We start from the raw sequence: 23,261 nt of genomic DNA on the forward strand, positions 1-23,261 counted from the left end.
TAAAAATATAAAATGAATTCTTAGCATGTGACAGTCTCCTTTAAAGGATTAAAATGATATCATCTTGGTTCTCTATTCACTCTCCTACCATGAATATTTCCACTCGTGAATATAGGGATCATTATCAAATTTATGATTTGCTTAATCAAGTAGATTTTCTTATTACCGGGAAATAAAAAATGTGTAAATATTAATGAAATATCGATTAAGAAAAAAGCCCTTCAATTTAGTATTTTCACTCTCTTCAGAAATTTGCATGAGCTAATTAACATTAACAAACTTTCCTGTATTCATTCTATTACCCACTGAAAAAGAGGCAGGTAATTTTCGGACATAAGTTTATTATTTATCAACTAATAATACAAATGCCGCTTCAGCCAAAGTTGCCATCAGGTGATTTGAGAAACTCTGATGCTACAAATTAAATATTTTGTAGAACTTGAATAAATAATTCAGATTGAAAAGAGAATAAGTAGTTGTCAATTTTTAGATTAAATAATGTGATTTGAAAATTAATCTAAAATTTGAAGTACATTCAGCTAAATTTCAATTAAGCATCAAGATTACATCCTTGGTAAATTCCAAATCAGTGCTCAAATTTTCTCAAATGTTGTCATAATCTCCCAGTGCTGTTTTACAGCATTCAGAACATTTAGACCTGTTTCACATATATTCTTTCTAAAATAGTGTTTATGGATATGATATTCATTCAATGCTGCCATCTACCTTGGTCATAAATATTTTTAATCATTGATGTTTAAATTATGTTTACAGAAAACATTTTGAATGTTATATTCATCATTTTTTTTAGTGACTTAAATTATTATACTTTCATCAAATCTTTATTTTAATTAAAATTGGTCCTTCTGACTCTTCTTCAGTAACCTGCTATTTCAGTGATTATAGTTGGCTCATTACCTATTATATTTGACACACAAACTATTAACATTTGGGGCAAAAAACAATGTCAATGTTAGAAGTAAAGGAAACCTGTTATCCTATATCTATTATGCTTTTTAAAAACCTCAATATACAGCTATATTTTCAGACATAAAACAGTCCTCAAAGACTTAACTCTAAGCAGGACCAAATTTCTAAATAAGGATTGGCTGACATGAAAACAGTATTCTTTTTAAGAATAATTTCAGTTCAGCCAGCATGTCTGAAATGCCCACTGAGCTCTGTTCTGTGCAAAATAAGGATGAATATTACATGGCCCCTTCTTTCAAGAGAGTGAGATAGAGTGGAGAACATAGAGAAATCCATCCTGGTGGGACAAGGAAGATTTTGTAAAGCTCATGGCTGAGCAGAGCACTAAAAGAGTTACAGGATGCATGTAGGCAGTGAGTCCTTTAATTGACATTTTAGATGAGTCAGTAAAAATAATACAAAACTAACTTGCTTAATTTTTCTAGATATTTTAGAGAAAAAATAATTCTTGTTTATCTATTCCATTCTGCACAATATAGTCAGAATTACCTTTTAAAAATGAAAATCTAATCACTTCATTCCACTGCTTTAAAGCTTCCACTGTTTTCCCAGTGACCGTGGGAATAAAGCCAAGACTTGATGATGACCCATGGGAACCTCTATGATCTGGCTTTTTGCCTATATCTCCAAATTCATCTCTCTCACAGTCATTCTTTATTTTTTTGGCCCAAAATAATTTCTTTTAGTTTGTCAAACATACCATGTTCTTTTCTACCTCAAGCCACTCCCATAAGCTATTCCTTCTTCCTTTCAACCAAATCATTCTAATTCGCTTAAATTGTTGTAACTAGCGACTTTAAGTTCTGTAAGGTAAGGAGTGGATGAGTCTTGTTCATGCTGCATTCCCAGTGCCTAGAACAGCTTCTGACCCATAGACATATTTAGATAATATTTAGTAAACTGATGAATAAATGTTTACAGTTTCACCAGCTAGAGTATTCACTCAAATGACTTAAAGGCTTAAAATTATATTCTTCAATATAATCAAATATCCATGTCTTTCAGTATTAAAGATAACTATTTTGTTACAGTTATAAAAACCAGTGTTTTTAATTACTTTGAAAGGCAAAAGTATTCTCATGTACTTACAATAAAATATTGCTTTTTTATTATATTACCACTTCAAAATTCACAAAATAAAACTAGATATAAATGCCTTGCTTATGCCCTTTGCACATTTATAAAATCAAAGAAAATTTATAAATGAACACAAGAAAACTATAAATTCAATAAATTTCATATGAATAAATATTAATGTAATACAATGGATATTATTTTACTGAAATTAATTACCACCTAAAGCATATATACAATAGAGATTGTGATAGCATAGGTTTGTTTTTATGTATACAAGTGTGTACAGTTTTGTACTGTGATGATTTGGCATATTTCATCATGTTTCTCTATTCACACTGCAATTAAACTTTCATTTTTATGATGTCTTTTGATCATTGCTAATTCCTAATTTGTCTATTCTCAATAACTTGAGGTAAAGTACTTATAGTTTACACTATTACCACTATGAAAACAAAGAAAGCATAGACACTGAAATTGCTCATAGTATTTGGTACTTGTGAGTGTGTAGCTTAAAAAATCTATGTATTAATTTATGATTAATTAAATCTTAAATCACTATAGTTAATTATAAAAGCTGCACAATTAATAATTTTAAAAATAACTTAGAATATTTATCAAAGACATTTTCAATCCCAAGAGGGTATTGTTCCAATTAATTTTTCCTATAGTACTATAGTTAAAACATCAATAATTCAACTTAAGTTATCCTCTTAAAAGTTTTTTTTTTCACTTTCTACTTGTTCTCAGTAAAAGAAAACTCTTTCTTGGTTTTCTCCATTTAAAAAGAGTCTTTAACGTTGAAATATAAACAAGTAAAAGAGAAAAATACTGATAAATAATGTTGACTTAGCTCTTCTTTAAATAGTGTATTAACACTACAGTTTTCTTTATTAGTGCCCAGTAGACTTCAAAATGAAAATTCAGCTTTATTGACTGGATTTTAGTCCACTTTTGTCACCTGCTATGTGTGAGACTCTTTGCAGGTCACGTGAACTATTAGGGTTGAATTTCCCTCTCAGTAAAATAGTATCACAGTATTACATTAGGGTTATAGTGAGGATTAAACACAGTATTAGGTGCAAATGCCAAAAAATCTCAAGTATTTTCTCCCAATGGAAAGGAAAAACCAAATTGCCCACCATTGCTGGTTAGTTTTGAGGTCAGAGAACTAGGCTGAGTCTATACTCTATCCCTTATTAACTATATGATCTTGAACAATAACTTCAACTCTCAAACCTGCAATTTCTTAGTAACTGAGAATACCTACCTCATAGGTAGTTATGTGAAAAAAATTTAGCACAGTTGCTGGCTTATGTTCCACAAATAGTAATTGTTATTATTTTTATTATTCATCAAATATGTTTTAGCTCTTGCTATGTACATGATATTGTGCTGGATAGTAGAGATATAAAAATGAACAAAGCAGGTTGTACTATGATGTAGTCTATATAACTTTAAAAAAAAAAGAGTAATTACAAACTTATTACGAGAAACACTGCCATAGCAGTTGTTTTGAAATGTTATTGAAGAAAGGAGACGGACTGACTACCTCTAAGTGTAGAAGTCAAGGAAGGCTGCACAGAGGATATTTGTACAAATTCTTGAGAGATGAACAAAAGTTTCAAACTAGTAAATTGTGTTTATATTGCTAAGATGTATAAAGAATGCTTTGAGTAGATAGTGCTGAATAGAAATATGATGAACCTATATCAAAATAAATAAAGTGTTCAACTTTGCTTAAAAGAATATTTATAGTCATATAAATAAACCTAAAAACAATTGATATTTTTAGCTTATTGATTATACAGATGTTTAAAATTAGATAACATAATATCTAATGATATTTTAAATTTTATCAGAATAGTTTGTTGCTTTATGATTTCTTTTTGAAATTATTTCTTAATATTTTCTTAAAATACCTTTTTCAGCAATCTCTAAACCCCATAGTTTATTATTATAGCCCTAGGAGATTTCAATTCAAAGTTGACTTATAATAGCGGGACATATGTAATATTATTACAAAATTATAAGTAAAGAGTCCTGAATTTCTAGGATTATATTTTTTTAAATAGATGGTCACTTTCAGATCATCTACTACAACAGCATTATTTTTATACAGGAAATTGTGGCCTGGAAGAGACCATATGAAAACCCAGTCTTCATATTGCTAAACTAGTATTCATTCATCCTTCCATTTACTCATGGTTTAAAAGGGCCTAATGCAAATCCTTTTATTAGGTGATATTAAGGTTAAAGTAATATAGATGACAGCCATAGTTGGGTTTTCTTCCTCAAGAGGTTTATACTATTATACTAAGAGGTTATACTATTTTAAAAAGTCATTAAAATGTGTTTTACTCTAGGTAGGTTTTTTAAACATTGTTTTTCTTATATATTGTGGTGGAATGGTATTTTTTTTTTTTTTCAATATGTAGACAAGTTCTGTCAGCTGTTAATGAGCAGCCATGGTAGTTGCTATTTTCATGTAAAAATGTGAATATATTCTTCTGGAAAAGTTCCCATATACATTTATAGTAATTATAAGCTCTCTTTTATTGTTCTTCTTAGCAGAAATTTAGATGACTGTATCATCTTGTGGAGTCAAATATGTGTCATAAGCATTTATAGCCATTGCCGCTACTTGTTTTGACATAGTGTAGTCAATTCTTCCATAGTATATTTAATAGCTAATGATCATATTAATAGGATCAAGCAGGGTTTTAGCTTAGTTTATAAAGTAACATGAAATTATGTTTAACTGAAATTGAATATGATGTAGAGCCCCCCCATAATGGCAGCATAAAAGAAAACCTATTTTAATTTACCAGTTTGCAAGTAGAACTTTTTATTATTTTCAGCTTTAAGGTAAGAGTAGTTAATTCAGCATAAATTATTCATTTTAGGTCAGCAATTTTAATCCAGACAAAAGCAGGAATTTTTAAGAATTTTATTTTAAGCAATAGTTTTTCAAGTAAGCTCATCTGAACTTTTACATTGCCCAACAAAAAAGGAAAAACAATATACTATCAGACTTACATCTACACTAAATTTCCAGTTTATTTCAGAAGTCAAATTCTATGATATGTAAAAATTTTGTTTAAAACACTGGACCATAATATGACAAAAACTCTATTGTGTGGAAATAGCAGTTCTTGGGTACCTAGTATGTGCCTTTCACTAATAGGCTATTTGGCCACATGTAACTATATATTTTAAATCTTTTCAGCAGTTTGCAAGCAACTAGTACTCTTTTCAAAATTTCTGTTAATACTTTATAGAGTATAAATTTGTAAATTGAAACATTTTTTATTAATCTTCATAAGCAATATCACAGTGAGGAAGTTAGTTTATGGGTGGTTACTTAAGTCTTTGTGGATACAGATATATGTCCATCAGGTATCAGGATTTATTGAACATATTATCTCTGTGCTTAAACGTATGATAAATTCAAAAGAAATATAAGATATGGTCTCTATTTTCAAAGGAAAATTTGTAGAGATAAGATAATGGAGAAAAATTATTGGTCAATTCTAAGAGAAAGAATTCTACAGCATGATATATGAGTGAGGATGAGTTATAGCTGTCTTTAAACATGTGATGTGATATGTTATATGTAGGAGAGACCAAACCTGTTCTGCCATAGGTTGTAGAACTTAGTGTATGAAACCACAGGAAGGTACAAAATATATCATAGAGAAGACTTTTCTAACATTGAATTTTGTTCAGATATAGACTGTGTGCTTCAGAAAACAGTAAATTCCTAAATCACTAATAAGGTATTCAAGCATAGCTTGATAGACAAATTGGGTATTTAGAAAGCATTAAACATCAAAGAGCGTTGAAATTTTATGACTGTCACTGTCCCTTATAATCCAAAGTGTCTATGAATCTATCCAGAGATCTTGTATATTAATTAATGTATTTATCATCATCGTCTATTCTCTCTTGATGTTTGAATTGACATGGACTTATCTTTATGGTTATCTCATTGTAAAGCTAGTGTTAAAACAACCATAGAAGTGGCTAACACTATCATCAAAAAAGTTAGATTGTCACTCTCCTTATCCCAGTAAATGGAAACTCAGCCACATAAACGTTTTTCACAGGACCATTGCTGCACATTTGCCTTAAATTCCAAAAACTCTCCATTTGAGGATCTAACTCTAGATTGCCTTTTAGGTAGTGTCCAAAACTACAGAGTTATTTTCTTCAAGACTTTCCTTCCCTCCCTCCCTCCATCCCCTCTCCTTCCCTTCCCTCCCCTCTCCTCCCCTCCTCTTCCTTTCTCTCCCCTCCCCTCTCCTCCCTCCTTTCTTCCTTTCCTTTCTTTTCTTTATTTTTTGTCTCTATTTTTCCTTTTCTTTCTTTCTGTTTCTTTTTTCCTTTTTTTTATTTTTTTTATTTTTTTTATTTTTTTTTTATTTTTATTTTTATTTATTTTTTTTTTTTTCAAACATCTTTATTGAAGTATAATTGCCTTACAATAGTGTGTTAGCATCTGCTTTATAACAAAGTGAATCTGTTATACATATACAATATGTTCCCATTTCTCTTCCCTCTTGCATCTCCCTCCCTCCCACCCTCCCCATCCCACCCCTCTAGGTGGTCACAAAGCACCGAGCTGATCTCCCTGTGCTATGCGGCTGCTTCCCACTAGCTATCTATTTTACATTTGGTAGTGTATATATGTCCATGACACTCTCTTACCCTGTCACATCTCACCCCACCCCCTCCCCATATCCTCAAGTCCATTCTCTAGTAGGTCTGTGTCTTTATTCCCGTCTTGCCACTAGGTTCTTCATGGCCTTTTTTTTTTTTTTTTTTTCCCCTTAGATTCCATATATATGTGTTAGCATACTGTATTTGTTTTTCTCTTTCTGACTTACTTCACTCTGTATGACAGACTCTAACTCCATCCACCTCATTACAAATACCTCCATTTCATTTCTTTTTATGGCTGAGTAATATTCCATTGTATATATGTGCCACATCTTCTTTATCCATTCATCTGTCGATGGACATTTAGGTTGCTTCCATGTCCTGGCTATTGTAAATAGAGCTGCAATGAACATTTTGGTACATGACTCTTTTTGACCTATGGTTTTCTCAGGGTATATGCCCAGTAGTGGGATTGCTGGGTTGTATGGTAGTTCTATTTGTAGTTTTTTAAGGAACCTCCATACTGTTCTCCATAGTGGCTGTATCAATTTACATTCCCACCAACAGTGCAAGAGTGTTCCCTTTCCTCCACACCCTCTCCAGCATTTATTGTTTCTAGATTTTTTGATGATGGCCATTCTGACCGGTGTGAGATGATATCTCATTGTAGTTTTGATTTGCATTTCTCTAATGATTAATGATGTTGAGCATTCTTTCATGTGTCTGTAGGCCATCCGTATATCTTCTTTGGAGAAATGTCTATTTAGATCTTCTGCCCATTTCTTTTTTCCTTTTTATTTCTCCTTCCCTTCCTCCTTCTTTCCTTCTTTTTATCCAGCCATCCTTCCTTTCTTCCTTCCTCTCCTTCTCTTCCTTACATCTTTCCTTCCTTATTGCTGTCTTTGTTTCTTTCTTCAACAAAAGTTCACTGACTACTTGCATGTCATATTTTCTTCTAGTTCCTTATTATACAACATTGAACAAATTGAACCCTGCTTTTTGAGTTTATATGCAAATAGGGAGAAAAAGACAAGCAAATAAACCAATAATTACCTGATGGTAACAGAGATGTCAGAGAAAACAACTAGCTAGAAAGAGCTTGAGTTTTTCTTGCAAAAAAGAAAGCCTGAGGTGCCTGGAGTTCAGTGGACAAGAAAGAAAGTGGAGATCAGGTGGGAAACCGGCAGGAACTAGACCATATAGGCTCTGAGGCCTAGGTAAAGAGTTTTATTTTAATGTAAATGAGACAGGAAGCCATTGGTAGGTAGGCTCTATATTATCTAATGTAATTTTTTATAAGACATCATTTTAGCAAGAAATTACATAAGACATTTTAAGTAGGTAGGAACAGGCAGACAAATTAGTAATGTATACAGAGGTGCAATTAATGGTTGATAGAGATTTTAGAGTCTAAGTCTTAGACTATGCTTCTCAAACTTCAGTGTAAACACAATCACCTTGCAGTTTTACTCAAATGCAGATTGTGACTTGATGGGATTGGGATGAGATCTGAGATTCTGCATTTCTAACAGACTGCAGGTTCTGCTGATATACTGAATAGCAAAAATTTACATGAGGATTATTCTTATGGAGAGAGAGCAGTACATACCAAACAGTACCTGATCTTGGTCCACTCTCCAAGAGATCTTGTTCTCCACTAGAAGAATCACAATGTTGATAAACTATCTCAGAAAATATAGTAAAAGCTAAACTTTAATTCTGTAAGAATGACTCTAATGGTGGGAAATTAATGAGTGGAAAGGATATTTTAGGGCAGATGGATTTTCCGGATCAACCTTAATGACAGTAATTAATTTTGTCAACCCTTAGGAATGACTGAGCAGATTACATTAGTTATGATTTTACTGGAAAAAAATCAATGAATGTATGAATAAATGATAAAAGCATTCCCAAGTCAAATTTTAACTCATTTATTACTTTTAACTTTTACCCTAAATCTACACCTTAAAATTATTTTTTAAAGTGTGTTATCAAATAACAGAAAAAGCAAGGTTTTGCTTTCCCTTTATTTACCATGTTTCAAATCTTTGAAAGTCTGATAGACAGGAGCAAAACATAATGAAAATAAGGATAAAAAATTGATTGCCAAATCAAAAATTTTCATGATTGAATAAATAAGCATTATCTTCTATTTTATATAAATGACGAAATTGCACTTGCCTGCTTGAATTCCCATGTCCTTCTTTATGAGAGTAACTGATGTATTGATTTTCATGCATGTTTAGCATAATAGAATAGAAAATTTGACATTTTAAAATTTAGTTACATATGATTTTTGTAAGATCCTTTCATTTATTAAATTAACTCTTAACCTTTTATGTAAGAACTTTGACATTGTTAAAGTAAATACATATTTAACAGATAGGGAACTGTTAACCTTTAGGTGGGTGTACTACATATAAATATTGACTATTGCGTTCTTTATCAATATCTTGTCCTTTTTTGTTGCTTTTTTCACTGTTCTCTTGACTTTTTTCCTAATCATATTATTTTGTGGAAAATTGTGTTAATGTTGATATTTGTAGCAATTTAAAAATCCATGTCCAGAAATGTATCAATTTATGATTTAAATACATAATTATTTATTGAATATCATCTTCATATTTCATTTCCACATTTCATCACATTTGTGAAATCGTGAAAACATTCATAACAGTAAATATGTTTTTATATTTCTAATTCTTTTACATTTTATTGAATAAGTTATTTTTAGGGAGAAAGAAGAGAAAAAATAATATGTTAGAATTTACTCGGTAACAGATTTATACAATCTTAAAAGGTATTGGATAAAAATACTCCAAATGCCTGAGGATCTTTATGACAATATCAAGCAGTGAAAATTATTTTTTTCACAAATGACATACCTGCAGATAATCATTTTAACAGTTTTATTCAGTGCTACTCCTTAAGGCATGCTTTTGAGTTATCCCTTTGCAGAGATTTTAACAACTTCTGATGACCCAGTGTTTTTGTTTTCCTTTAAGTAAATCTTAGGAAGCATGTATCTTTTAACATTAACTGCAGCCATCATCTTGTAACAATGATCTTATTTCATAAATTGTATTTTTTCAGATTTTCAACCCCATTGTTATGCCCACCAATAATCATTAATCAGACATTTTGATAGCTTATTCTTTATATTAACATATTATTTCTCATTTTTTATAGAATGAGCAAACAAGGGGAAATAATAATAATATGTAGAGCTTAAAAGGGGAGTCTTAACTTTAAAGGACAGAGATGGCAATGGTTTTATGTGTAACTGATTTCCGCAAATGGTTATCAGAGCTAATTATTTTGCCTGTGAATGAGATGATCACAATGTGAGCTTTGTGACTTTTAATATCTTTTTCCTTGTTAAAATATTTTGAAGGGGTTAGACTTCCTATTTGTGCTCAAAGCTGGTGCCAAAGTGGACTCCTCTGCCTTTTGGAGTATGAAGAAATGGTCCTATATTAGAGACATTTTTATCTTGTTCGGAATTATTTCAGGGTATTTTCACCCACTTTTGCAACAAGCTGCTTCCCTTGCATGTAGTTTTCTAGAGCATATGGCTACCCTGCTGTGCACGGAGTGAAATCACATAATTAAGCTTTACAATTTTAGGAAGAGAAGAACCTTAATATATGGCAGAACAGCATGGTGTTAATTTTGGGTAGATCATATAGTATATTTTTCTCTTCATATGTAGTCATCATTTGTATTCTAAATCATGGACTGTTGTTTTTTAGTGTTGATGCTTGATTGTTCGTTGTTTAAAATAGTCTTCAAATGGCATTTCTTCATAATACCAAATGGGATTAAAGTGTGAGAAATTTCTAAGTTGATTTTATCCAGAGTCCAGAGAAGTTAGAAAATTTTCATTTAGTCGGCTTACATCCGGAGGAGGGTGTTGGTGGGGGGTGGCAGTGATCATCAACTCTCCTGAACTTTCCCATTAGAAAGGAATGCAGCCAAAGTTGATTTACTAAAACGACTGTATGGTAATTTGAGTTTCATCTAGCAGTTGGCTTTTGCTACACCTTTTTATTCATCTGTTTATACTTTTAAAATAAGGCATTAAGAAGCTTTACGCCATGGGATTATGCCTGGCACTATCAGTTAACAATTAATGTTATTCAGTATTCAGTATTAAATTCAGTTAATGAAGCTGGTTCTGCTCCATACTAAAGTAAACCATGCTTAAAATCAGATATTATTGACTACTTAAATTTATCTATTATTAGCATTGCATTAAAAAAAAAATGAGGATAAGGTATACTAATCCAATCTATTTGTGATTTCCCAGGGCATACCCTTGGGAGTTTTGATTGGATATATGGCATGCTGTTATTCATAGTCAGGTGGTGGTGTAGTTGCTAGGATGGGTGTAGTTCAAAGTCAAATGAGTGAATATATTTTAGTAGTATATGTATTGGGCAATCTACTTAGCCCTTCTCCATTTTTACATCTAGAAAGGAGGGAAATAATTTCATTTTGAGTGGCTATTTTGTGGTTAAAATAAGACAGTAGGCAGAGTACCTATGCTTTAGACACACAAACAATAAATGATACTGTCCCCTTCTTGAGTCTTTACAAGAAGAAAATATGCTATAGTTACATAAAAATTTTATCAGGTAAAGATATGTGAACAAATTAAGGAAACGATTAGCACAGACTTTTAAATTTCTTACATAGCTTATTTCCTTAGAAATAAAATATATAGTCTAATGCAATATTGATAGAGAATTATGGAAACAACTGATATATACAGCTGTATTTAGCTCTGTTCATATAGATCTCATGTATAAGTTGTTACTAAAATAATGCGCAGCATTCCAGTTTATCTCGGGTTTCTGTTAGTCCCACATTTTTTTTTTCTTGCCAGTTTTACCCTTGTTTCAATTACTCTCCAACCTCAAGACAGCCAACTCACTATCTCCTCTCTCCTTGTGAATTCCTGTCTTCTTGAGGAGATAATTGCTAGAAAAGAACATAAGATGTGTGATCTAGATGTCAAAATATTCCCTAGGAAACAAGTAAGCAACCAATGGTATTATGATGAGCAACAGCCATCCCTATTTCTACTTAGATATTATCTGTTTAAGTATATGAGTCATTATAGATAACTTAAGAGATGATGTTTAATATAGTATCTGAAAAATCAAATTTCTAATGATTTTCTTGTGCCAGTGGTATATCCATTAGTGTCCTTTGGGAAACAGTTTAACATGGGCTAATTCAAGGAAGGTTCACTTACAAAGGGATTATTTCTAAATGAGCTGATGTAAAGGAACCACAAGGGATCATGCAGCTAGGGTAGTAGCAGCTGGGCTGTCACCATTCCCAACCCACTGGGATGAGGGAGGGGAGAGATGTTGGACAGAGAGATATGTATATCAGTCTGTCATGAAAGGACTGGTAACCTTCAGTTAAGGGCACATTTCCAGTCAACATAATGGGAGGGACGCTGCAGGATAATCCTGATCTTACTTTCCTCCCTCCCTCCATCCTCCTGCTGGAATTCTCCAGAGGATCAGAGAGTCTGTTGATAGAGTCTAGAGCATCTCAAACTTAAGTGTTCATAAGAATCACCTAGTGGTCTTGTTAAACTGTAATTTTTAATTCAGTAAGTCTGGGATGGGGCTTGATAATCTGCTTTTCTAACAAGTTCCTAGGTGATGCCAGTGCTGCTAGTGTAATGCCACAGTTTGTGTAGCAGGATGCAGCCTATGCAGATCAACCTCTGTACAAAGAACAAGGAGGAGAATAGGTCTGGAAAGGCATGTGGACAATATAGTTGGGCTATGAGGAAAACATAGATGGGTTATGATGAGAGTGCTTTGTGGTCTTCAATAGCCATGAATTTAGCAGCATAACCCTGTATCAAATACACTGTCAGAGTCTATCTGTGCTTGTTTAAAACAATCCAGGTAGTGATACCAAGCCTTCATGAAGAACTTGGATAAAATATAATAATCTGAAATCAGAAGGATGAAGGAATATTGTTACTTATTAAAGTAATAACATTTTCTGGATATTATATTTAAAATTATTCAGTGTTCTTAAATTTGTAATGGAAGAATATATTCCACTGCCGTCAGTCATGATACTCATGAATTGTGGTCACTCTTATTCAAGCAGTTGGCTTCTTTCCCAATTAGTCTCGTATTGGAAGGCATTACATTGTAGATAAGTGATCTCTGACATTGTGCATAAAACAAATATGTGACATAAAATTACCTCATTTATTTTGAATTAGAAAACATTATAAACTTGCAGGTATATTTTTGTTCTTGAGGTCATTTGAGAAGTTTTGCCTAATCTTCATGTTCTCTAAGGCATTCATATGAAAGCGAGAGTCATTCTAAGCATAAAAAAAAAAAGAAAGAAAAAAGAAAAATTGAGTATTATTTTTCATGTTACACTTTATAGTAAAATTATATTTGCTAAAATTAGTGAAAAGAGAACAGAAATTAAAATAAAACAAGCGTGAAATAATTATCATTCAAAAAATATGAGCTATCAAAATAAAAAAGGGCATAAGAAAATGATTGAATTGAGTGGATCTTAATATTTAACTGCAGGACTAAAGATGATTTTAAAAAGTTCATTTGAAGCTGTCAGAAAATGAGGATTGAAATTTAATTAAATTGATGGCTGAGACAGTTTTAAAAGTGTTGAAAGTATTCGTGAACCATACCAATGGTAACTCTTCCCATATGGTGACTTTCAATATGCCAATTATAAGAATCCCTAAAGAGAATATATAAAATCCCACATTTTTCTTATAATCCTGACATTTTACTGCACACCATAACTGTAAGACCTGTTACGCCAAGCATTGCTGGTGCATCTGCTGGTACCTACGTAAGTGTTATGGATTTCTGAAGTTGTTCCATTTCTGGAAGGGAAGAAAGCCCACATACAGAATTTAGTGTCTTTATTCATTAGCATCCACTGTCTCTCAAATAAAACATAACAAAATTAATTAAATCTAGAAGACGTGAAAATTAACAAATTGATTTTATAAAATATGATGTCTCCTTTTCACACTTGCAACTCTGTTCAGTTTTCCAAGTAAAAATTTTAGACTTATTCCTTAGTCTGAAGTGGTTGAAAAATAAGATTTCAAAGATTTGGAGTCTAGGGTGATCTTGTTACAACTTTGAGACGTTATAGCCCTAGAATCCTCTTTTGTAAAAGTGAAAATGGGCCTGTTACAAGAACACCTTAAATATGCTGAATAACTACACATATGTTCATATAAACTAATATGATTATATATATATATATATATATATATATATATATATATGTGTGTGTGTGTGTGTGTGTGTGTTTCTATACATTTATACTAAATTTACTATCTTGACCAAAGAATTTGGGGAGGTTTATAACTTTATATAAAAAATAAAATTTAAGTTGGAAATCCAGAGAGAGTTTATGAATTTGTATAATATCCCTACACAGTGAAAAAGACATAACACAAAGTAGTTGAAAAATTTTAGTATAGTGCATCCCCAATTGGAATGACATCTGAAACTGACTAGATCGTAAAATTATAAATAATAATAATAATAAAATAACTAACATTTACTGAACTTTTGCCATGTCTTGATTCTTAGAATTTATTGTAGAATTTAAGTATATGGTGTAATGTATAATTGTAAATTTTCTTTCAACTAAAAATAGGGCATCATATAAATTTTATACTTACATATTCAATATGCAAGAGTAAGTGCTAGCCACAAACTAGCAGGGTAGCATAAATAGACGTTTAAGACTTAAAAAAATACTGGAGTGTCTAAACCATATTACTTATCTCTAGTGATTTTTAAAAGGCAGAAACATTAGATTTTAAGTAATTATAAAATTGAATATATATCATTTCTTTTAAAATTAATTGGTCTATCATTTTAAATTTGAGAATATTTTGGATCTTGCATATCCCTAATATATGTCTTTACAAATGAATTTTCAGTGCTATTGAACATATTTCATTGCACCACTAATTTTCTCATCAAATGAAGGCCAGTATTATTTCTTTTCTTTTATTTTAACATATTCTAAAATAAAATATTTTTCACAAAGACTCATGAACCACTTACTAATATGCTGCTGAATTTTCTATTATACCTTTTTTTACTGTGTAGTCCAGAAATATGATATACTTGCAGCATACCTTTAATCATTTTCTAAAATTACACTACGGCAACATTTATAAAGCAAATATTCTTTTCTCAGAAATTTGTATCCAGTGGTAAATCTTATATGAAAGATAGTAAAGCAGACACCACAAGAATACTACCTAGTTTTTACTGGCATCAGTGTAGTTTCTTGATCTTTCTTCTTCTAAGGATAATATGGATGGAGTGACTAATTAACAGCTTCCATGCTAACTATGTTCTGAAGAAGAGTTCTGCCAGTACAGGATGTAGAAAAAAAGTGTTAAATTGTAGTGTCTTTAGGCCTGTGACCTGGAGCCACAATTTACTTTCAAACAAACAAAACTTTTCCTCTGAACATAGTAAAATACTTCTAGAATCTCTAAAAACATTTTAATCTTTGAGATAAAATTGAGAATTCTGATTAATTAGTCTTTTCTTCTTCCTTTGCTCTAAATTCTACACCTAAATACTTAAGGGTAAATGAATGAATCTCTTAGGAATGTATAGAGAAGTTAAACAACTTGTTCCATGTCTTATGGGACTAGAATACAGGTTTCCCAACTCCTGGTCCAGTGAGAGAAATGTCACAAATAACACACTGTGTTTTAACATTATCTAGATCTATATAAAATCCCTTAGCAAGTGATTGATTATATATTCTAATACCCATGTAAATGGATCTACTGTCAATGGTGAGATGTGTCGTGTTCTCAAAATGGAACACACACACGCACACACGAACACACATTAGTTTTAATAACCAAAACAAAAACTGATGAAGTTTATTTTATTAGTATAGTTTATTTATTGAGTATAAAGATAAAGATGATACTTAATTCAAAATAAAAAGTAGGAATTATATATCTAGATAGCATGATGTCAAAAACAGTTTAAAAGAAGAGAAAGGCATTGTACATTTGAGAAGTTGAAGCAAAAATAACAAAAATAAATCAGTAGGATACAAATGACTTTCTCAAAAGAAATTATTTTCCTTTTCACAAGGACCATCATATTCTCACTTAATTGTAGATTTATAATGCAGCTACTGCCACTTGCAAGATAAGTTATTGTCAAAATAAATACTACAAATTTGGAAGATTAAGCTAAACAGAATGTTTCATTTGTTTTATTTTTATCATATTTGAATATAATTTAAGTAGAAAATGAAAGGGTTTTTAGATGTTCTGATAACATTTAATAAATAGTGCCAATGTTTTTCTACAGGAATCCCATACAAATCTAAAGTAGTTTTTTCCAATGAAAAAATTTTCTGCTCACTAATATTAAACATGTCTGTTTCTTCTTTTTCTAAGATAAATGTTCTGAAAAATTACAAATTTTTACTGTATATACATAGGAGTGAAATAGAATAAAAAATTATTGGTGTGTGACTTTTGAGATTATGTAGTTGAAGAGTCTATCAATTTTAAAATAAGGAACTTGAATCCGGGAAATGTTTTATGACTTCAAGTTTTAGAGGCTGGGTGATAGACGGACCACGTAAAGGTCATGTTTTCTAAGCCTCCAACTGATGGTTGAATTCCCTTTAGTGCATCTGTGTATTGTGGTCAGTTTCCTAATGTTAAAGAATGGCACCAGCACTTTGTTCCTACTAACAGAGATTCTTCAACATAAACTCATGTGCCACCTGTTTCACAAAAAAAGTTGACATTTGAAACTAAATCTAGCAATTTATCCATGTATGTGCATATATGATTAATCTTTATAATAAGGCATTGTAATTTAAATAATTTCAAGTAAGTGACTTTAGCCAATTAACATGGAAGTTAGATGAGGTTTAAGTAAAATCAGTCACCATCAGTTTTTTTTTTGTTTAAGTTTTTAAAATTCAAATTCTTTTTGAAAATAACCGAACAATAATTGATCTGGAAAATAGTACAGTTATAATCCTCTACAGTGGTTTAAACTGCTTAAATGAGGATTACAGAAACAAAATGTTTTTCCCTAGTGTCTGGGGCTTACAACTAAACAGATGGATTTGATTGTTGGCCTAATATATTCCTTTCTGCCAGACATTTTCTGTATTATAAAATATTTTCATTATGCTAAAAAAAAGCATGAGTCAAACCAAAAAAGTAATAAACAAAAATGAACAAAATTGTTTGACATGTGAAAAGTGAAAAGCAGAAGAAAATAAAGGAAAGGGATCTTGGCACATATGTCTACATGTCTTGCAGTTAATGAAATGTATTAAAAATTTATTAGAACATACATATTTTTTATGTATTTAAAATAGCTTTACACATGAAGGTGCTTCATCTTGAACATCCATTCTTTTATCACTTCTTTCCTTCCTAATTCATGGTTAACAAAGGAGATCCTCCAAACAAAATACCTTTAGTTAAATAAACCAGAATTTACAATATTGCATATATTCATTCAATCATAGTACTACTTGAGTAAAATAATGTTGCTGCTTTTGAGAAATAGTCCAGTGGAAGGAATCGACACAAACAACAAACTGTCTTTTAATATTTATAAAATTATGTAAAATACCACAACATATTTTAATATCTTTATGATAAAATAAATTTGACATCTTATAACTGGAATACACTTGTTAGAAAGGTCAGGTTAATTTTATAAGTTAAATGTGATCACTAGAAACGCCATTGCTTGATGTCACGTTGATACTTAATACATATACCTTGTAATATATATGTTTTTATGGCATATATTTGAGAATTAATGTTTCACTGATTTATGATTTAGAGCAGCGTCTTGCAATTGGTACTTACAGTATTTGTCCTTTCAATTTATTCAAGAAGAGATATGCTGTATGCTCTTTCTATTGAAATTATAAAAATATCTAAAGTATGTGTTTCCTGTTTAACACATTTTAAAGTTTTGGGTGAATTTAAATTTTATATTATTTTCTCTTCACTCCTTTTTATCTCCTAAAATGGTTATTCTCCTGGCTTTCCATCTTCTGCATCTGTATTACAATTATTTATACTTTTCACTTTTCTTCAATTTAAATTGACAAATAGATGCTTTTAAAAAATAAGGTTAAGTCCCTTCAGAACCAGGAAACTGTTTAAAACTTCTTGGTCTGAGATGACATTTTCTTAGCTGGGTATTGTCCCTGACCTCACCAACCAAATAGTCAAATTTAGATATAAGCCCATTACATAAACCTAGTTTATACACACACACTCACACACACACACACACACACACAGAGTTGTTTTCAAAATCCTCTATTTCTAGTAACTGAGCTCTTTGACCCTCTGGATTTTTTTTCTTCAATTTTCTCCTTTGAGTTTACAATCTTTTCATTAAAAAAAAAATATTTAAGAATTCCAGATTTGTGTTATAAAACTACTATGAAATTTTCCAACCCCTTTGTAATACTTAAAGTCAAATCTTATAATGCAGAGAAAAGTAGAGGTAGAATTCCTACTTATAATTCATGTTTGGATTGGGAGAATCTAGAATTATGCCTCAAAATACAAAATGTAAATTTTGTTAAAAATAATTTTCAGGCAGCAGGAAAATTTACAAGTGGCAGAACTAAATTTAGAGCAGCCAACCAAATACAACAGTAGGACTAAACTTGAGTTTACCTTGGGGGCTGGGGTGTGGAAGAGAATTACAACAAAAAACCTAACTTGAGAGAGATGTAGTCATTCTTTCACTGTAAATAAAGGGCCTCAGATAAAGAATCTCAAAATTGTAAAGCAACTGAGCAGTCATCTAGTCCTAGCTACTTATTTTAAGAGAAGAGACAGGTAAAAAGGCAGACTCTTGTCCAAAATCAACAACTACTAATTGCTAAGAATCAGGTCTCTTAAATCCTACTCCAATGATCATTTTCATATTTTTTATATGTACTATGTATAGATAGTTTACAGCTGTGTATTTCAGTAAGCCATAAGAGTCTGCCTCTACCTTTCTACTTTTGAAGGTAGTGACAAGAAAAAAATTACCTTAAAATGTTTCAAAGGCAATAAAATATCCTTAATTTGAATTAATTGGGTAAAATGGCAAGTAAGATTTAGTGAAATGATCATTTTAAACTATCTAACAAAAATTGTTTTGCTTTTTTCAAATTCACGGAGTGAACAAAACCTAATTGCCTAAATGTTTCAAGCTATCATTTCTACCTATAAACCTCATAAAATGCATTATGTAAAAAATTCAAATTATAATTGAGGAACCTAAATATATCCCTTGGATTCTTGTTCATGTGTTTTTTGTAAAGAAAATAATTGTTATTTAAATATCTCATTAGATCAGATTATATAACATTTTTAATTAGTGGGGTGAGGTTTTAATTAAATAGTTTTTCTTTATTTCACTTGGTGTCATTAAAAATTTAAATAAAGTAGAAAGTAGTCTTCTGAACTATAGTTTATCCCTTTAAAAATTATATAGCAGCTGTAGTTAATAAAATAATTTATACTTAAAAGGAAATAATACTTTTTTTTCCTTCATCCAAAATACTTGAAAAAATATTTTTAAAATGTTCCAATTTACTTCATTGAACTTGTATGTTTTTTAAGGCAAATCCAGTCATATCTACTTTAATATAGTACACAATGAAATATGCCAGCCTCTTATGATGTTGATTTTTCATATAATAATATCAAAAAGAGTAGCAAGATATTTTAGATGAAATCCAAAAAGTTGTAATTCACTTTCATAAATTTTGTACAATATGGACTGAACATCAATCATCGTTCACAAGCAATGTGTATGACAGGAAATGGTTATTGGCAGAAATACTAAAATGTATTTTAAGTTTTTTCAATTATGTAATTTTCTTAAATGTGTCCTAATATTTCAATTAAGTTAAATTACCTTAAAAGTACACTAGTTTATTTTAAAAACCAAGCTCATTAAATTCATCCCACTTTTGTAATGTATCAGTATTTTTATCTTTCTAGTTTAATTTATTCCATAAAATTTGATGAATTCAAATGTTTTATGATAAAGAGTTAATGTTTTGCTCTTCTATTAAAACTGGGTAGTGTTAAAAAGTACCTATACATGTATGCAAGATTCTCCCTACAGTACACTTAAAATCCTTTTATACTGCTTGGTATTTTTACTGCTTAGTGATCAGATTGCTATTTTTTTCTTCTTTATTTTCTTCTGGGTGCCCTATATCAGGCTTAAGAAAGCAGTTTTTTTAACTTGCATAATTCCATGCTAACAAAATTTGTTAACTTGAATTTCATTTTAAACTTGCATATCCTGATACATGTTTTTGTTTGTTTTCTTAACTAGTGAAAAAGGCCATAGATTTTAAATCTAGAGGATTTAAATTGTTTCCAGGGAAAGACAACAGCAACAAGTTTTCTATCTGTGAGTGTACTCTTTTTTTTGTTTCTTTCTCTAGTGCAAGAGTGAAGTTTGTGGTGTCTGTGTTGTTTGTGTGTTTTATAAAAATGTGTATTTACCAAATTAACTGCATTAATATTTATATAACATGCATGATTATTCAATATTTTCTTGTATTTAAATGCATATTGAGTTATTGGGTTCTTGTGGTAAACTTTGGAGCTCAGATTGTTTCAAAATGTAAAAGAAAAAACTCTTTTGATCTAGCATGTTGATAACATTCTAGTTTTCTAATTCTAGTATGTGAGATAAAAAAATGAGTGAAAATCATCAAATTAATGGTTTCTTGTAGGAATTTTTGTTTGAACGTATCTAAATTTCAACATAATTATCTTTCTAAGGAAAAATTTCTTTAAATAGCAATTTTTCATTTAAGAAAAAATATTTTAATTTGAGTTAATTTATACAAACACTTAAATCAGATATCTTGTAAATGAATTAACTAGCTAATTAATTTTTGTTTTATTTTGAAAATCTCATGAAATGAACTGAGGTACACATATTTATGTGCTGCCCCAATGCACAATTTTGCTTAACATTCAGGGATTTATAGATGATCTGAAGTTCATCCATTAATCTCAGATTAAGAATCATTGAATTTGAATATTCATTGTTATATTACCATATATGAACATAAAATAAGATTTTTAAGAAAGCTATGAATTTTTTCAATATAAATCAATCAGCAGTTTGTAGAAATACCCGGCCTTACTGTTCCTGCAGATACATATTATAAATTTTAAAAGAAGCCATTCATGACACCACATCTGACTTCTAAAATGCCTTATTGATAATAAATAAGATTAGTTATTTTAAGTAAATATTATCTTCTTAGCAAAAATACGTTTTTAACATTATTTATTTTTATTCAATTCCAAATCATCTGATGAAATGAGTTTAAAACTATTTCTTAAAAAAATCATTCATTATAGTTATATCAGTAAAGGATTCTACCCACATATTTATTGAGTTGTATTTGTAACAGTAAATGGCACAAATTGAGCAATTACATCACTTATCAAGAAGCAAACTTGGAGCCTGTTGGTATCAAATATTTTAAAGTGTCCTAATTTTAAAATGTGATTTTTCACATTTTGTTAGATTTGAGAATATGAAACCAAAAATAGCAGATATCAGTAGGAAAATGTCAAATTGGGTTACCTGTTTGGAAAGCATTAAACAGTTCATTTCAAAGTATTTAGTTGTATAAGTATGATTTATTGTTATATTTTTAGGGTTAAAACATATTTTCAAAATTGATAACAGTTTTTAGGGAAAATAAATCTACAGTATTTTTCATATATTAATTATTTGATACACTTCAGAGAGAAAGATATTTTTCCTATACAAGAAAATATAAACATAAAAAAGTTGTTAGGTGAAATTATTCTGACATTTCAAATTTTATCATGTCAACATGAAGGAAATGATGCAGACTTAAATAATTAGGTTTACTACTTTTTTTTTTCTAATATTTTGTCTGACTAATCTATTTATTTTAGAAATCTAAGAAGAATTATAGGCTATCACTTTCTTACCCTTTCCTCATTTTGGTTACACAAATGTTATTTTATATGCTTCATGCTTCAAACTTTCAGATGTCCTGGGAAAATTAGGCTATTTATACGGAAATTAAGATGTATGCAACTCTACATCATCAACAATTATAAATATTACAGTATATATAAATGTATCATAGTAATATGCTGTAAATCTAAATCTTACACAATTTTACACGTCGAATTTATTCAATAAGAAAAAAGTGTGTGTAACTTTTTATACTTGGTATATTGCCTTAGTGGACATACATATTATTTTCATTGTTCTTGTACAGTGGTTATGAGGGTGAACAAGAAAGGGAATTTTAAACATAATAGTGTATCTGGGGAAACAAATAAACCCTGATTAAATATATATATATAAATATTTTTATTTTTTTTAATTTAAAGAATATTTACTTTTAAATGTCAGGAGTAAAGTTAATGAGACAAAAAGAAAAAAGTTACTCATAAAGCAAAAAATGTTAATTTACTTCATAATTTTAAAATACATTTTACATTTATCCATTACAGCTTATGTAGGATATAAAATATACTCTTGTGCTTTCTTATTTTTATTTTTGAATAGAAATAATTAGACTCTCATCAAGACAGATTATTTATGCCAATTTTTTTTAGCAACGATAACAAGCCAACATTATTTTAAAGTTATTTTCCTACAATTTTTTTCTCAGATGTTTAATAGCTAGTTACAGATATATATTCTCTATGGTTGATCACAGAAAAAGTTATAATGCTTTAATTTTTATCATTATTATATATTTGTTATCAAGTAGGCATTTCGGTCTTCATCTCTTTGAATCGTTAATTTGACACAGAGCCAAATAATTTGAAAACGAGACAATTTTTATCTGACATTAAACTTTCAAAGGAAAAAAATAATAATAAAGCTTGTGTTCTTTGAAAAAACTATCTATTCAATCACTAGAACTTCCAGGAGTGAGCATAATTATGGAGGACATGAGCTACACACATTTCTAAAGTGCGTCTTCCCATAATAGCACCTTTAAAGTTTAACTAAGAAACAAATTAATAAGAGATTCAGGAAACTGCAGTAGTGTTCATGAGAAGCATTTGGTTGTTTAAATGGCTAATTCAGATTCTTTTTCCTACTTTAGTACCTGAATTCTATGTAGTCTCTTTCCATCCCTTCTTGTTGTTTATCAAAGAGAGTAGGTTTGCAAATAAAGGAAAAAATATTTTTAATTTAAAAAATAAAAATAAATTTTTATATTTTAAAATGTTGAATTGAGTGAATTTATTCTTGCCAACTTTTCTACTAGGCTCTTCTAAAATTTTAAGGTGGAATTATAAAGAAACTGTGAGCTTTCCATAATGTATTTTTTAAAATTATTTCATCTTCTTCAAGTCCATGCTTTCATGCATTCTTATTATACATTCATTTCACAATTCTATTTGAACTACTTCTCCATGGCAG

General features: G+C 30.2%; 1 protein-coding gene across 3 annotated transcripts in view; it reads left to right on the plus strand.

Annotated features, from left to right (window-relative positions):
• Positions 1–23,261, plus strand: part of CSMD3 (CUB and Sushi multiple domains 3) — a 1,183,499-nt gene that overhangs the window by 443,515 nt on the left and 716,723 nt on the right. For 2 of the 3 annotated variants that reach the window (XM_007188796.2, XM_007188797.2), the window contains one exon: positions 20,151–20,228. The exons of the other annotated variant lie outside the window; for it this stretch is intronic. In XM_007188796.2, coding sequence (XP_007188858.2) covers positions 20,151–20,228 — 78 coding nt within the window. The remainder of the gene's footprint in view (positions 1–20,150; positions 20,229–23,261) is intronic. 3 annotated transcript variants of the gene reach the window in all.

This window comes from Balaenoptera acutorostrata, chromosome 17 (genome assembly GCF_949987535.1).
Source record: "Balaenoptera acutorostrata chromosome 17, mBalAcu1.1, whole genome shotgun sequence".
Taxonomy (NCBI): Eukaryota; Metazoa; Chordata; class Mammalia; order Artiodactyla; family Balaenopteridae; genus Balaenoptera; species Balaenoptera acutorostrata.